This window comes from Antennarius striatus, chromosome 24 (genome assembly GCF_040054535.1).
Source record: "Antennarius striatus isolate MH-2024 chromosome 24, ASM4005453v1, whole genome shotgun sequence".
Lineage (NCBI taxonomy): Eukaryota > Metazoa > Chordata > Actinopteri > Lophiiformes > Antennariidae > Antennarius > Antennarius striatus.
Genome location: NC_090799.1, coordinates 4,263,469 through 4,281,333, shown reverse-complemented (window position 1 = coordinate 4,281,333; position 17,865 = coordinate 4,263,469). Strand labels below are relative to the sequence as shown.

Here is a 17,865-nt window from a genome sequence, read left to right as displayed (position 1 = left end):
TTTTATTGAGCAGTCTGACACACAAGCTGTTGTTTGGATGTATTTCTTCCAGAGTCGATGCTCGACAAGCGCAGCCACGCCTGTGACAACCCAACCAGAACCAAACTGGTGAAACTTTTGACAGCATTATGCATATGGATTTCCGGCGGACACAGGCTTTCATTCAATGACTGCACTTATGTTTTAGAAAGCTTGGGTTAAATCTATGTCTGTCAGACAGAGAGGCTTTCATGAAAATTCACCCAGAGTACACCAAATAACTTCAATTGCAAAGTGAAGTCCACAGGCGTCACTTCATTTAAAAGATCGGATGTTTTAATGCACTTTGATCATCTTAAAGTGAATCTATACCGAACATTTTCCAAAGTATGGCTCTTAAAAGTGAAAAATGCATTAGTTTCCATTATTGCTTTGGGTGAAAAAGATCTCCTCGGCGAGGCGCACTGTCAGACTTGCTTGAATAAGTTATCTTTTACAGTGTTATTTATTTTTTTAACTGATGTCAAGCATATATTGCAAGAGAATGGAGAAAGAAAAAAAAAAAAGAGCGAAAAGCTTTTTTTCCGGTGCTTTCAGGCCCTCGTGGGATTGGAGAAAAAACTGATTCATCATTCTAGGAACCGCCGGACCGAGTCTTCCTCTCTTTGGTAAGAAAATTCAGCCCAGCTTTAGTGTCAGCGTCTCGACGGCTCATCTCAGCGGCGAGTACGGGGATTACTGCACAAGTGGAAGCTCTGAGTCAACAGACTATTTGCTAAGGCATCTAGGGTCAATAATTTCGGCTCAACCCCTTCTGTCAAGTGGTGTTTTAATAAAAGCTAACCTTCCCTGTAGTGTGGCTAAAGCTCAGATACGTGTGACCGTCAAGACCAACGAGATGGAAACTCTCCAGACATTTAAAAAAAAAAAAAAAAAGCATTCTCCTCTTTTACGCAAATTGTACAGACAGGGTCAGCGTCAGACTGGAACAAACGCAGCGCTGGTAACTACCTTGTTTCAGTCCTGAGTGCTTCAGAGGAGGGGGGGGGTGAAAACCAGCAAAGAAGGAAGACACACACACACACACAAAAAAAAAAAAGATTCAAATGGAGGGCGGCCAGAGATGGAGATAGAAGAGCGAGAGAGGAGGGAGATAACGGTGGGTACTGGAGTGGGTCCTCGATGGGGCTGACAGGATTGTGTGTGTGTGTGTGTGTGTGTGTGTGTGTGTGTGTGTGTGTGTGTGTGTGTGTGTGTGTGTGTGTGTGTGTGTGTGTGTGTGTGTGTGCAGACCACCCTTGTCCATAATGAAAGCCAATCAGCTTGGGTGGCAGAGGCGTGTGCAGCAGGAAGAAAGCCAATCCACTGAGCCTAATGAACCGCGATTGGAAATCAGAGGGAAAGTAAGAACGACAAAGAGAGAGAGAGAGAGAAGGAGAGAGGGAGGGAGAGAGGGAGGGAGAGCAACAGCAATGAACCCATCAGCTTTTGGTCATAAGAGAAAACAGGAAAAGGCAAAAAAATGTCCAAAAAATGGTGGCAAAAATCTGGGATGAAAGTGAAAAATGAGAAGAGAACACGCTCTCGCAGAAATAATGGTTTCGTGTTTGATTTTCCAGTTATCCAGGGGGAAAAAAATAGAAGAAATGCATCAATGCCGGTATCGGCTAATCAACCAGTCACCTCATTCTCACCCCTCCTTTTTAATCATCCTAAACTCTAGACATCAGTCTGCTTTTCAGACTTCAGCTGCAGCTCCGACGTCTTTCATCAGTTTACCTTCACTGGATTGTTGAAAATGAAAGAAACATTCCTATCGGTGGTAGCCGCACACATCTGACAAACAGTGAACTATCAAAAAGAGGAAAAACAAGAGAATGATGAGAAGATTGGAGAGTGATAGAAAAATTGGAGCGGAGAAAAGGAGGGGTCGGCACGGGTTAATACGAGGAAATAGGACCGGTCTGCTGCAAAAACGTGAGATTGGAAGCCTCATGCCTTTCGTTTATACACATAAGGACACACACACACTCACACACACTAGACTGTGTGTGCATCTAGTGTTCTGGAAAGCCCCTGGGCTTATGAGTTCAGGAGGTCAAAATCCCTTGGGCTGGGGATAATAGGAGAGGCTCCATATCTCAACAAAGAAATGTACTGATAAGACCATGTGATCACTGTTGTGGTTGTCTGCGTGTGTGTGTGTGTGTGTGTGTATGCTCACCCAGGTCCATGCTCTTGGACGATCTATTGCGAGGAATGTTGTCCGCATCATTTGCTGCAGCCATGAGGGGCGGCCTCTGAAACTGACTGCAAATCAGCGTTACGGATTAAAACCTTTCTTTATTGGTTTGATAAAGTTTAATTCTGTTCCTCCAACACCTAAATGTTCATGTGAACATCCGATGACACTGAACGTCCTCCAGGAGTGAGTGCGTGCCTTTACATGTCTCCGTTCTTTCCTTCAAGCTTCAACTTCACGTCTGATCATCTGAACCCTCAGGAACGGACTTTCAGTCCGACATAAATGACTTCCAGGATTACCAAAAACATTCGAAGCTTCCATAGCTTTCCCTGGAAGTTTGGAACCAGCGAAACACATCGACTTCCTGATTACGAACTGAACTCACATTCCGAGTGGGGATGTAGTCAAACCGTGAGATGAGGGTCATCGCTCTTTTAAAGCTTTCAAACTCCTTCCTAATTTACTGTGTTATACTATGACCATAATTACTAATGCATAATGCAAGTAGGATATTGAAATGAGACCATTTAATCTAAATAATGCATACTTGCGATATAATATTTAGTGTAATGGCTTCTCTATCTCATAGCACAGTGGCCCATATTAAGAGTGTCGTTAGAATATAATTACTCTGGCTGTGTTTCCTTTAATATATTGCTGGTGGTTCTGGTGTACATGTGTGTGTATGTGCGTGTGTGTTACCGGGAGTTACCTCTTGTGTGGGGGAGTTACTACCAAGTCTTTCTTCATTTCCTCCATTGTGCCAGGGGAGGGGGGGAGGGGAAACTCCTCATCCAAGTCGCGATTGTTGCCGTAATGTCCGTAACCCCCATTGATGGCGGCGGCGGCGGCGTATGGACCTGAACGGAAAAACAAACCACCACAGAAGAAATATAAGACTGAGGTCATTTCGGTTGTTCAAATTCGTTGACATAAATAGTTTTATGAATAATTGAAAGTTGAATTTAAAAAAAAAAAAAATGTTGAGGAAAAGAACCGTCCTCAACACATGGGAGATGGGCGCATCGGAATTTAACAAGAAATACAAAAATGCCACCCAGGAACGATCATCCGAGACAAATCCCATTCAGAATTCAATTTGGAATCATTGAGATGATACAAATAGAAATGATAAAAATGCCCAAATATCAAAAAGGAACTCATACAATTAGACATCCAGGCTTAATGTTTTATATCCTTAAATATCATTCATTAGCTAAATTAATCACTTGGAAAACACACAGAGTAAAGGATGCGTAAAAAAAAAGCTCGACAAAGGATCCCAGTGTGTTCTCAGAAGAAATAACACAATATCATCATTTCCATACAAAAACCTCTTTCTAACTTTCAAGAAACTCTTCCTGCTCATTTCCATAAACGCTGATTGAGAGCTGGCAGCATCTCCAGCTCGCTGCATCCCAGGGGGGAGGTGGAAGAGGAGGGGGAGGTGGAGGAGGAAGCGGATAAAGGATAAAGATAAAGGATGAATTTAAAACAGTTTGGTAGTTTATTTTAACGCAGCACACATGCTGCACAATAGCCTTTATGCAAATCTGGCCCACTTAGAAGCCGTTTCATCAGTGTAATGATTCCAAGGTCAGATCTTCCCACATGAAACGCAGGCGTCACGTTCAGGAAGGGGGGAGATAATAACTTCCTTCCTCCTGCTTCCAGTCTGCAGGAACCAGACGGTACAGTTGTGGAACGCAACACTAGAAGATGCTGCTGCAACATAAAAACTCACAACGATGTCACGAACCTTGGCTGGGTGTCACACATGGTGCGAAAAAGACAAATGCGCACACACACACACACACACACACACACACACACACACACACACACACACACACTCAGGCGTAAGCTGTGTATACACACTCAGCCACAGAAAACGGGAGTACAGAAACATTCCAAGTCTAATGTTGACAGTTCAAACGGACAAATATTGAGTGTGGTGCGGTTTGTGTGCATGCCCACCGTTTCCAGAGCTTTCGTACGTATAGTTGTTGATCGCCATTGGTGTGTGACTGTTGCCGTTCAATGTGGGGTCTGTTTTGGGGGTCCTAGAGGGTCCTGCAGGCCCCTGGTATGCATTGTAGCCCTGTCAACAAAAAGAGAAAAAGTGAAAATCGAAAAGGCTTTTTTAAAGATCATCGTAAACATTCTGCTAAGTGGGTCAACAATGAAGAACGGGAAAATGGAAACCATTGACTTGAAGACTTGACTTCATTTTGAACACGATGCATTAAATGTCTGTAAATACAACACGACCATTTGAGACTGAATTGAATGAGTTTTTAACTACACTGTGTAGAAAGGTGGCACCAAAAGAACCCAAACCACAACAGGGAAATATTGCTATATTAATGAGATAACTGTCACACTAATAATGGGATCAACATGGTTTGTATTCTAGGGGCAACTTTTTAGGGTCAGTCGTATCATGATGGTCACGCTACTATTAAATACAATGGTATAATGTGAAATCTGAGCTGCATAGGCTGTTGCGTACTGCATAAATATAATGTAGGTTTTAATGGACACTCATTCTACAGACATGTCTAGGAGCAGTTTTTCAAATGTGATATTAAAGGGACAGTAAAGTTAATTTTAAGTGACATATATGTTATTCATCATTATGAAAAATAGAGAATTTTTTTTTTTTTTAATGTGTAGCATCATCCGTTTGGTCAAAAAAGCTTAAAATGTGCTCCGCAGCAGCTTCCGCATTCGGTGGTCACGTGGGCGTCATACGTCACTGGGGCTACATATAGCTTAGCAATTCTAGACAGGATTAAAACCAAAAATATCATGGTTACCTGCGCGGTGAACGGTTGTGTCAAAAGAACATGAAAAAGACGCGACTTTCAAATAAATTCGCTGTGGAATTAATAAGAACTAGCGTTAGAATTAATTCCACACAGGCCAATAGTAATAAATGGCGGTTAGGTATTCTAAAGAACTACAGGTCCTTGTCTTCGCGTCTTTCTCCTGTTCTGTTGACACAACCGTTCACCGCGCAGGTAACCATGATACTTTTAGGTGTTAATCGCGTCTAGAATTGCATTGTTTCTTATTGCTGCTAAACTATGTTTGGCCCACGTGACCACTGAATGCGGAAGCTGCTGCGTCGCAGATTTTAAGCTTTTTTTTGGACCAAACGGATGATGCTACACATATAAAAAATTATCTTTTATTTTTCATAATGATGAATAACATATGTCACTTAAAATTAACTGAACTTTCCATTTTACTATGATGCAGTCCTGTAGTTCATCTGGGACATTCTCAATCCCTTTAGAAATGGACTAAACCTACCTTTTCAATCTACCTTTTCACTTTCTTCAATCTAGACCCTTTAAATCCGGGGTCACCAAATGGCAGACCACAGTCCGGATCCGGACCTTGTGATGGTTCTGTCCGGACCCGTGACCACTCCATGCTAAATTCATGAGAGTAGATTTTCTTGGCGCATTTTTACTTGCAGTTCGTGGCTACAGGCGGCGGGCGCTGCTCCTCCGGTTAATACGGTAATAGCGCCGCTCAGTTCAGCCAATCAGATCGTTTGTTTACCCTGCGCTGTCAGCGTACCAGGAAGTGAGACAGCTGGCTACCGCTGTGAGTTTACAGCGGAGCACAGAGGCAGGGAGACAGCATAGCTCCAAACGAAGGGAGGTGAACGAGGAAAACCGCTGGTTAACAATGAGTGGACTAAATTTATGTTTATTCCTCCGTCAGGCAGTTCAAAACCATTTTGGTCTGATCACGTAGTATGAATTAGAAGTGGTAACGTGAAGCGCCACTATGAAACAAAGCACAGATCTGTTGCGCAGAATTATCCCCTGAAATCCGGGCTGAGTGCAAAACGACAGAAAAATGCAACAAATGTTCACTAAAGGCATGGTGGAGTTTGGGGCAACATAAAACATCTTTTAGTGATGGGACAGTTGGGAATAAGAAACAGAAAGATGAGATGTGTGGAAAAACTCCCAATGTCATTTTCAACAGCAACCAGAAAATCAGAAATAAAAACCGCTTGATGCAGCTATTCAGAGAGCACCATGCATATCTGTGGCCATTGATGAGTTGTAGTTTTTGTGTGTCAGGTTCCTTCACAAAGATAAGGAGCTCTTTGCTGAGTGTAACACCACTAAGAAACACACACAAGGGGAGAGGACATACATGCAGCAATAAAAGATAATCAAGTCCAGTGGTCTCTTGCACCAACATTACAGAGACCACCACAAGGTGACCACCACAAGGTGTGCACAGGCACACTTTGTGTACAAGGTTACTTGTGTACAATTACTGGCAGGCTACATGCCCCTTTCTCACATGAAGTTGTGTTTGCATTTTCCCCTGAAAGAGCCAGTTTTAATTCATTCTTTCTGAACATGTTAATGTTTTTTTTACTTGAAGTGTAGGCCTTCAGTTCTTTAGGCTGGGATGTCTTTAATTTACGAGAAAAAGGATTGTTCAGCACTTTTTGCACTCTATTTTTTAATTCCGAGGTTTGTGTATTCTTCAATCTAACAAAGGCTTGAAATTTATTTGCCTGGGTCTACTTTTATTTATGGTGAGATAAAAGAGCTTAGCTGTGCAATCACTTAAACATATCCTGCATTGAAAATTGATAATAAATGATAATGTGGGTATAGTGGCCACCTATAAGACACAAACTGGACAGAAATTGGACTTGGGTTCGGACCTTTTGCTAAGAGAAAATTTTTCTAACCGGACCTCCGTGACTTTTAGTTGAATACCCCTGCTTTAAATGCATCAAATTGGGAGTGAATGCCAATCATTATTGTAAGGATGAAGTCTTACCAACTGTTATAATCTACTGTATATTACAGGTAGAATAACAAATATATTGATTTTCTTCATATTAACAATAGAAAACCATATAATGAATACGTCTACGTAATCCTGAGGCCCTGACAGACATGTTATCACTGCATTACACCCTCCGCCACCCCCACCACAGACTGGGACATGAACTGGAAGTGTTGGTGGAGAATAAAGAAAGTCTTTTCTGGTTAAAGAAGTGAAAGCTACGGCTGTCACACACACAAAGGGTGAAAACAGACACACATACTGTACCTTAGGCATGACTAAAATAATCCTCAGACAGGATATGATAATGAAAGGTTCTCCGACATCCTATCAAATCGTTGGCTGAGGTGTATTCAGAGTGTCACGGAAAACAGCGGATCATTAGCGCACACACACTTAGATGTTAATGAGTCTCTGAATCATAGCCGTCAATCACTTTGAGCTCATATATGTGTACTTCGTCTATTTCTGCACTGACTTCTGACGGCTCTTGTGGATGTGCCGGTGACACATCACATTGCATTCATCCATCCATCCATCCCTCCCTCCATCCGCCTCCACAAACTGACGACTCGCCGGAGGATTTTGAAGCAGCCTGGCAGACAGGCAGTCAGATATCTTAATCCCACAACAATATGGATGGGGGGGGGGGTCCATCTATCCAGCAAGACTCAACCTACAGATGCATACAATAGGTTTTTGGGAGGGGCTGAGTCCTGCCTCACCCCATTGTGTCACCAAATGCATACAGCTCTCATTTTTCTGCAGAACCAGACCAATGGTCTAGCTTTGAAACACTTCCTGTTCTTGGCTCTCTTTGATTTGAACATTAAATTTCACGAAAATTACTCTCGCATGGCGCGAGCATAGGGAGATCATCACATCTGATGAACCATGTGTGGTTATGATTAGAGGCGACTCTGACTGACTTATTGGATCAATATCTGCTCTTACATTTTTAAGATTCTCTCATTCTTTGAATGTCTGATCTGGGACTGGCTACTTCCAGTAGGTGGAATTAAAATGTACCCATCATCATCGATTGAATCATATATACACGTCATGTTCGGGACTTCTCAATCACATGGTAGCTACACGCTTAAACATTCCCTGATTTCTCATCTATTTTACTAAGAGCACTGCAAGTATGGAAGTCAGTTGGAAATAAACTTGTGATTTATCTTTATTATACTAACGAATCATCTATGAAATAGAGACATTTTCTCATTTGCTTCCACACAAGTAGACTTCCTGTTGTAACCAGTTATTGTGATTAGGTTTTAAGGTCACTTCACGACTCTAGATTAAAAAATAAAGGAGGGCAGGTCTTTTGCTTTAGGGAGCTTTTGCCCATTGTGACACCAGACTGGCTCTTTAATGCAGAACTATGCAGTTGTATTATGATCTGTGAACTAGGCCTGTTAGCATTTAACCACCAGCTGAAACACACACATACTAATAAGAGTGTGTCATTGAAAAGATGTAAATACCACCATGGGTAAGCCGGTGGCGGTGAACCCCTATAACGCTGTGAAATGTCTTTAGAAGCCTCCGAAATAATCAGTCATGGTTCAACATGGAGCTGTAGAACAAAGAAGCAGCGATTTTACTCCATCTGTCACGCCCGATATCTTCATCACTCAGTCTGTCTAGAAATTTGTGCTACTTTCTTTGTTGATGGACAAAACTTTCATTGATTCTAATGTTGCTCACACATTTGTTACCAAAATAAATAACACAGAAAAGTGATATATTTTTCATGCCAAGTGGGAAAAAAAATACAAATAGGCACCTGGACAAAGGAGAAACAGATCAGATTTAGTTTACAGGATGTTTGTAGCATGTAGCATCCACAAAGCAGTCTGAAAATAGCCAGTAAACCCAAAATGTTTGGAGTGATTACTGATTGTAATCTGATTCATGAATCATTTACTTGTTTTTTCAGGAGGTGTTCCCTTAATTTACTTCAATGAAACGACCTTTGGAGTGGAAGACCAAAGGAGGTAGAAAGAAAGCGAGGCCAAAACAGAGCAGAAAACTTCTCAAATATTAGTAAGAGGACAGGGAATCGAGGAAAGGACAGCAGCCGACGAAAAACCCAACAGAGAAACAGACGGGCATGCAGGAGGCTTCAGATTAGCTTTATTTAACAGAGGACACACAAGCAGGTGAGTCAGAAAAGCAGGAGTACATTCCCTTCAGCATAAGAGAAAAGAGCAGATTAAGACAAACTAAAGGGTTGATAATAAAAACAAATGGATCACAGTTGTTGTACATTAGTGGTAGAGAGGGTTGTACAGAAGGATCTAAATGTCATGCTGTGGCAGTAAGGGTAAAAACATGGATAACATTTATACAATCACAGCAAGCATTTATCATGTTGAGATTTAAATGAATACAAGTGATGCATTATTATCAGAATGACTTTTTGCACTCGTTTAAATTCAATTCCAGTTCCATTATTATTATTATTATTATTATGAGTCTGCTCTTTGACTCACCTGCAAAGAGCTCAACCGTGCTTTTAATTTGAAGGCGAAATGTCACGTTTGTTATGCAGTCTGCGTAAATATTCGGTCACACGGGTCGACACAGTGTCAGAGTCCGCCGGAGAAGCGGAGGTGGTGCTGCTGGTGTCTGGTGAGATCACGATTGTGTGCGTAGTTGTGCGAGTCTTGGTCTAAATACCTGTTTGCAGACCTGTGTGTGCTCCTGCTGTGTGTGGGCGGGTCTCCGTACATCTGTCTAGCCTTCGCTCTGATGTATTCGGTGTATGTGCTGCCCTGCGTGTGGATGGCGTCCAGCGTGTGGCTGCGTGTGTGTCTAGACGTGTAACTGAGCTCGTTACCCTGAGCATCGCAGAACACCGGTCTGTGTGAGTTATCGAGCGCGATGGTTGGGCTGTGTGTGCGTCTGTGTGTGTATCCATAATCATAGTGGTGTTCCCAGTTCAAATTTCTCTCTAAAGGTCTCCTGAAGCTGCAAAGACTCCCGCTGGGAGGAACAAACTCGTACCCCAAAGGTTGTGTGTATGGATCGACTTGTGTGTCATCTTCACTATACTCAACCTCCTCCTGCGTGAATCCAAACACGTAACCGCTAAGCCCCTCCCTTTGGTCAAAGCCATAGGTGTGTCTGGTGTGAGTCTCCCCGGGCCTCTGTGTGTAGCACTGCCTCAGGTTGTGAGGCGGCGGCTCTGACGCTCGCCTTCTCAGCAAATGAAGGAGGGAGGAGGAGCGGCGAGGAGGCGGCGGCTGCTGCTGATGTTGGGAGACTTCACCCGGTAGTACCTGATTGCTGGCGCCTGTCTGGGTGCTGGGCTGAGAGGCAGAAAGTCCGCTTGGAGCCGGGTTTGATGGAGGGATGGCGGAGCCCATCTGCAGGAAAAAGTGACAGCAGAAAGCAAGAAAGAAAGAAAGAAAGAGGGAACGAGTAAAAATCTGCTTATCAAAGAGCTCCTCAATGTGAAACTGAACTTGTAACTTCAGAGCTGCCTCTGTTAAATTCTCCATATTAGCACGTTAAAGGAACAGTGCACCCAGAAATTTAAATTCATCCAAACCTCACTGTCTACTTTTTATTTTACTGGTTGTATTTATGTCTTTCCCCAGTCAGATTAAATGCATTGTCATAGCAAAAATTGGGATGTAGTCTCATATTTCCTACACATATGTAGGTCAGCTGCCTACAGCGTGTTTAGTGGGACATCTTCACTGAATGGAAAGATAACAGCGAGGCGCGATACTAATGTGGATGATATGTCATTGATTTCCTGTCAAATCTCTGGAGGGTTCTCAGGAGGCGTCTAAAGATGATGTCAGGCTGTGGAGATGATTTCATAAGGCACAACTGTCTGTTAAACGTTACATCAAACCAAACTTTGCAAATGCCAAAAATTCCGGCAAATTTTTTTCTCAAAAATTAATGACATCCGTCAATAATTAACTGCATAAAAATTTTGAATTGAAGACACCAAACTGCACTTTGAATGTTAGGTTTTAACATTTCATTGTGTTAATATTTACTCATACTTATTCTCTCAATAGATTTCTGTAAAAAGTTAGAGCTACCCCCCCCCCCCAACTTTTCCCAGACTTGACAGAATCCATCTTCAGCGTTTCCATAACCTAAAAATGCCATTCAAAATACAAGACTCTGATTTCCGTTCCCGTCGAGCTGAGATCATCTAACAGAACAGAAAAAAAGTTTTCAAATACCCTCAAAGATCTGTTAAAGAAATCACAGAAAGGTTTTATATTCTACCTGCTGGATTTGTCTGGATATTCTGAGAACTACGAGCTGGATGGTGCCTCTGGAATTTCCCTCTGATGACATCGAATGCCTCAGCGTCTCCATGGCAGCGTGGTTCGAGCGTCCCAGCAGCGACTCGCCGTTAACCGCTATCAGCTGGTCGTTTACGCTCAACCGACCGTCCTGTCGATGTAAACACATCGAGATTATCAATGACTCATCTGGCAGGAAAGGAGACACTGAGTAAAGAATGTGTTAAACTTGTTTCTGCTACGGTGTCAAAATCGATTATTTCTTTTAAAACGATAAAAACAGAAAAGGGAAAATGTTAGTAAAATAAAGACACACGAGACCAGTCAGGAATAAAATTTGAAGAGGAGGAGAAAATGTGAGAGGTGTGAAATGCGTGGGTGAGGGTGAGAGAGAGGGGGAGAAAGTGACAGGGAGAGAGGGAGAGTGGAGTAGAAAATGGAAGAAGGGGAAGGCAAGAAAATTGTGGAGTTAGCAATCTGTGGAGAGTGGGAGAGCCATGATAAATACATAGAGCAGCTAATGGAATAGCCTCCGTGGGCACTAAATCACTTCTAAGTGTTTTAAATAGCAGCCTCTCATAGAGAGGCAACACAGAATAGTGCCCTGGAGGGAGGGAGGGAGGGAGAGAGAGAGAGGAGTGGGTGAGAGCGCAAGAGAGGGAGAAAGGGAGAGGATCACATGAGGAAAGCAATGCCGCGGGTACCGTTAAAAAAAGGAGAAGATAAAATGAAGACGGAGAGAAAAGAACCTTTTTGTGTTACTGTGTAGTCTTGATTTGTCTGTTATGCCTCAGATCTGCCCTTTGACCCCATCTTATTAATAAGGCACAGCCTGGAATAACCTCATACACACACACACACAGGAAATCCAAGCAATGATACAATCAAAAATTGATGCTAAATCATTGGGGTCTGTGATATTCCCTATTAATGTCTTCATCTTCCGTACAAGCAGCCGCAGCACACTGCATGTAATTTTAATTTGTTGTCTTTTACACAGTCTTTGAAATGATGGCTTGACAGGATGGTGAAAAAAAAAGATGGTGGAAAGATTTTTTTTTTTTTTTTAATGTAATTGAGGCCCCGGGCCCCAACCGCAGTCAACACTCCTTAATGGAAATAGGTTAGATCTCACCATGAGTCCTCCTCATCTCCTCCCTGTTTAGTCTGCTGTGTGATGTGTGTGTGTGTGTGTGTGCGTCCTCTCTGTAAAGGCCTAACACTGCAAGCTCTCACCAGGCTCATTCGCTGCTTTTCAAATGAATGGATGGAGATTGAGGAAGACATGGACACACGCATTCTTAGAAATGTTCCCATTGAGCAACTCCACTTTTTTTAAATTCTCTTTTCCTTCTTCTTTCCATCACTTCCCTCAGATTCTCTCCCTCCTGTCAGCCTCTCTCCCTTAAAGTCTGCCTTCAAATGTGGTGTCTTGTCCCAGAAACCTGCTTCACAGCCAGAGATCATCTGGGCCGTTCTGTCGGAAGCGCTATCCACATCGGCAGCTGTCAGAAAACTACTTCTGAAGGCGCTTTGGGGGTGCCGCCGTCTGGCAGCCCCGATCCCAAACCAGCCACTTATCTGGAATGCCACACTCGTCTCTCAGCCTCTTCATTGTTCCGCGCTGATCTGGGAGCAGCGATGAAGGGCAAGAGGAGTTGTGACATGTGACAGGCCCAGATATCAAGGCCAAATGAAGTGCTGAAATGGGATGTTGTGTTTCCTGATGCACTCGCAAGCTGAAGTGAGGAACTGAGTGATTGAGATAAGGCGTCTGCATGCGCTGATGGGAGAGAGGCCGCACCGGGTGAACGGGGGTCAAAGGTCGAGGGGAGGCGAGGACAGGAAATGAGACCGGAGGCCGAGAAGTGGAAAGTAAGAGGAGATGAGAGGAAACAATGGTGGAAGAAAAAAAAAAAAGGCATACACTCTTGTAAACACACACACACACACACACACAGACGAGAGCACACACGTGTGGACGTGTTTCTTCAGTTCATCCGACTCCGTGTAAACCTTTACTTTCTATTTTCTCAGTCTAACAGACGGAAACATTTTAAAATAATTTTAAAGAACACATCAGGCTCCCCTGAGTTGCATAATTTATCAATAATGCACAAACTCTGCTTGTATACTTATGATCTTAATTTTGCAGCTTTGAAGGGGCCCGTTCACCTTGTAAGCGGCCCCTCCGTGGATAATGGACTTGATGAAGATGCCCAGGTCCTCCCCGGTCTCTCTGGACTTGTTGCCCTTGAGGCTGACCCCCAGACCCGCGGAACCCGTCTCGTTGAGGGGGATCTCGTACATGAGCTGCTCCCTGCCGTCCTCCAGTATTAGGCTGCTGGCTTCTTCACCTTTCTGCAAGACAGGAAAAAGATGGAGAAGTGAGTTGTTTAAGGCGGGTAGAAGAGTCTTCATGCACACGTTAGTCAGGAGAGAAGGGAAAAAAAAGACAGAAAGACAGAAAACAGGAGAAAGAGAAGAGCGAGTGTTGTGTAGTAGGAACAGAAGAAAGAGGTGATTTCATTTGGGCATGAAAGGCAAAGACGGAGAGCGAGCCATTTCTAAAGGAAACATAATAACCTTTTCATACCTCCTCCCAGAGCAGTGGGGGAGGAAGAGGGAGGAAAGAGAAGAGGGGGGGAGGGAGGGCAGAAGATAGAGGCGCAGAGGAGCGTTTAAAAGTAATAACCCATCCCTGAGGTATACCCGCTCCACTCGCTCGCACTCCCTCCTCCTCCATCTTTACATTTCATCCTAATCTCTCCCCCTGACTGTACATCTCTACCCTCACCACCTCCTCCCCGTCTCAATATCTCTTTCTCCCACACTCCACAGGTCTCTCTCTCTTTACATCCCCCACCAGACCTCACCCACCGCGATTTAATGTGACGAAAGTAATGGAGGCAGGGGCTTCAAAACTAAGAAAGAAAAGAGACAGATGGAGACAAAGGAAAATGTCTGTCATTAGATAATGGCAAACAGGAGAGCAGGGAGGAAATGTCAAATTAGGTCCATTGGGGGGGTGAAGAATAGAAGGCACCTTGAAAACACTCCTTAAAAGAGGGGGGGAGGATAAGAGGATACATGTGATTTCATGTGTGAACACATCTTTTGTTTTTTTTCCATGAGTATCCCAGAGGTTCATCCAGCAAATAAAATGAAGATAGCCAGAGCAGACGTTTCATTGGCTGTCCCAGTTTTAAAGATGGGAGTCTCTGTACCGACGTTGCTGAGCTTTACATCAGCGTCACTGATTCAAGAATCCAAAGCTTTTTTTTTTTTTTTACATTATGCACCATATTGAAGGACATGGGAGTGCAATCAGATTTAGTCGCCACTTTTACTTTAGATTCAAATCAGGGAGCCATTAATTAGAGCCAGACACACCAGACACCAGGTAGACTTCATTCATCAGCGCTTCACCAAGCATGTCCAAAATAAAGAAAGAAAACTAATTATTTTTTATTCATTTAAAAAAATGTAAAAATGTAATTTTTTAAAAATAAATTTTAATAATTTTTTTAAATTTAAAAAATGTTTAAATATATATATACTATTAATTGTTATTGTTTTTCCTTTCTTAAATAAATTTAAAAAAGGAATAACATTTCAAACATTTCATCCAGGAGGCGTCATCAGGTGAGGCACAACATCTCGTTGTTCATCTGGTCGTCTACCTAACATAGACGTCATACTTTTACACCTGTGACGACTCAATAAGCTCCAAACAAGATCCTTGACGTGATGAAAGAAAACAAGCGACAATCTTCCTTGCATTTCAGAATAATACCAAACATTCACTCACGGCTTACTGTTATCAACAAGACAATTCGGGGAACTGTTACTCAAAACCGAAGGTATTACAGAGACAATCCTCTACTCTCCTACAGGAGAGAGACTTGAGAAGACTTAGACGACAACCTGGGAGGCTTTAAATACCTCTGTGATGGAGCTACATCAGCACCAGGTGACGGATGGTGAATATTGGGCTTTACAAGTTACACAAACTCAACTCTCTTATCCGCTGTATCTTCCAAGTGACTGAATCTCAGTGGTGGTCCCGGGCCTCAACACTCCCACTGCAATATCCCCGCTAATGCCTTATCCTTGGGGGCAAATTGTATCCCCGGGGTGGCTGAGACCCCTTGGCTCCACTCAGCGCCCCTTCCTCTCTCAGCCGCCGGCCCTCAGCGATGGCTCTTTAACAAGCTTTTAGTCAGGGGGAGAGACCACCCTCTTCAACCCCCAAATGAGGAGACAAAAAAGGAGCTCTTTCTTACCCCAGGGTGGTTGGCAAGGAGGGGGTGATACACGGCGATTACACACAGAGCCTTTTGTCGCTGAGGATTTCTAAATGGGGGGGGGGGTTCAAAGCGGTGGGATTAGTGGTGAGAGCGACATTCAATTAAGATGAGATCTGGCCACGCTCGGCGTAGACGATGGAGCTGCCAATTAATCGCCTTAATGTCTGCCTCTTCCCCACTTTACACCTTTGCCTCACATCCAACAGAATAGAAAGTAAAATGACTGATTGAGGGATAATTCGGGCGTACTGGAGGAGGAGAGGGGATAATGAAATAGAATGAGGAGCTTTAGCGTGACAGGAAAAAAAAAAGTTAGAGGTTGGTGGGAGGGATAGACGACAAATTAAATGAAGTCAGGGAGGGAAAAAACCGCAACACGGTTGAGTCCCTCTCTGCCTGACGACCTTCTTCCTGTGGACTGGCCTAGGTATGCCGGCAACAGAGGGTCAAACATGTGCAGAGTGACCCCCTCCATCCTGTCCTTGGCATTATTCAGCTCTGCACACAAACACACACTTTTACTTCCACGAACACACGCTTATCGCACCCGCAAAAAAAAAAAAAAAAAAAATTCTGTACATCACAAAACTCTAATCTCCGCCTAGAAACAAAACGAGGCCCGTTGAATTAAGGGCGTCGAGCATTGGAGATGAAAAAATGCTGACAGGGATGAAACTGTGATTAGAACTTATCAGTTTTTAATTACTTAGAATGTGTGAGAGAGTACAGGAGAAAGGCTTGAAAACCGGCCTCCCTTTGTATCCTAATAATGAGACTAATTATCCAGCTTTATTGTTATTCTTCCGACTGAAAAGAGAACAGCATGTCTCCCAGCGCTGCCGAGTGCTTCCACTGAACCACAAGCTGCTCGTGAAACATCAATACCCTCTTCTATTGAAACTAATCAATCAGCAATTTGGAGAGTTCCTCTAAAAGTCTACTTAACTTGGACAAGGCAACACAAAAAGACCATGAATGCTTGAGCATAGAGTATAAATCTTTTACTCTGACAAAAGAGATGGAGCAGAAAAACGAGCGCTAGCTTTTAACCAGATGACCTTGGTTCAAACTGCTGTGTTAGCAAGTCGCTGCTGAAGTCAGCGTGAAACGATGTGAACCTGACGGGCTCCACGACTTCCTGCAAGGACTCTGGTAATGTCTGCGTAGGTGGGTTGGTTGTGAGTGGCAGCTTCAACGATGGCCACATTGACCTTACGCATTTCCATTGTCATTACGGCTTTTGTGCGGCCAAATCGTTGCAAATCGCTCGCCGCTGGAACTTCTTTTTGAACGTACGACTTAAAGAGTGGCAGCGTGAAAAATTGAGCAATTAAAAGAAGTGGAAAATGGGAGAAAACATGGGTTGAAAGGGAAGAGGAGCGGAAATTATCTCCACAGTGAGGCAGGAATCTGGTTTTTATTGGCTGCCTGTACTCCGTGTTCCAACTTGTGTGTTTGCGAATGCTAATTTGCTTACTTTTAATCATGAACTTTCTGTGTCGTTATGTAATGTTCCCTTTTTTGGGGGTCCACATATTTCATTCAACGAGGAAGGAACTCTAGGGGTGTTTGTGTGTGCTTGTGGTTGTGAGTGTGTGTCGGTAAATGTGTGTAAGTGTGTGTATTTATGGGACATCAAACCATCTTTGAGGTGGAGGACTGGCAGAGATAAGGACCGGATCTCACAGGGTAACAACAACTTCAACAGCTTCCACAGAGATGGGAGTGAAGGTTCTCCCTCATTCCACACACAGTCACACACACACACACACACACACACACACACACACACACACACACACCTCTTTAATGCACAAACACATGCACGTCTTAGATGAAGTCTAAAGAGGATCTTTAAAGTGCACTTGTTATGCCAAGACTGCTGGGCCATTAATGAGGGCAAACTATTTCGGGAAACAGTAACTTGGCTTTTAAAAGACGTGTGATGTCTTCGTCTTTGCATGCATGTGTGTGTGCACATGAGAGAACACTTGTGTGCACATTTTCTAAGCACTTTGTGTGCAGCTCTTTAGGTGTGAATATGCATCAGTCACTACAAAGCCCCGTGCATCTTTCTTGAGAACTCTTTGAAGTAACGGATGGGGAATAATCAGAATAACCAGGACAGAGGCGAAAACACCATTTGATGAGGATGAGAGGGTCGACTTTCATGGGACCACCTGGATGTGTGTTTATTAGAAACAGTCAAACC

At 43.4% G+C, this 17,865-nt stretch overlaps 1 protein-coding gene across 4 annotated transcripts in view; it reads right to left on the bottom strand.

The window, feature by feature from the left end:
- The window catches only part of pard3ba (par-3 family cell polarity regulator beta a), a 118,788-nt gene that overhangs the window by 57,563 nt on the left and 43,360 nt on the right, over window positions 1-17,865 (bottom strand). For all 4 annotated transcript variants that reach the window (XM_068309518.1, XM_068309516.1, XM_068309519.1 and 1 more), the window contains 6 exons: window positions 13,519-13,704; window positions 11,324-11,494; window positions 10,351-10,437; window positions 4,202-4,325; window positions 2,937-3,084; window positions 2,204-2,289 (listed from right to left, as the gene is read on the bottom strand). In XM_068309518.1, coding sequence (XP_068165619.1) covers window positions 2,204-2,289; window positions 2,937-3,084; window positions 4,202-4,325; window positions 10,351-10,437; window positions 11,324-11,494; window positions 13,519-13,704 — 802 coding nt within the window. The remainder of the gene's footprint in view (window positions 1-2,203; window positions 2,290-2,936; window positions 3,085-4,201; window positions 4,326-10,350; window positions 10,438-11,323; window positions 11,495-13,518; window positions 13,705-17,865) is intronic.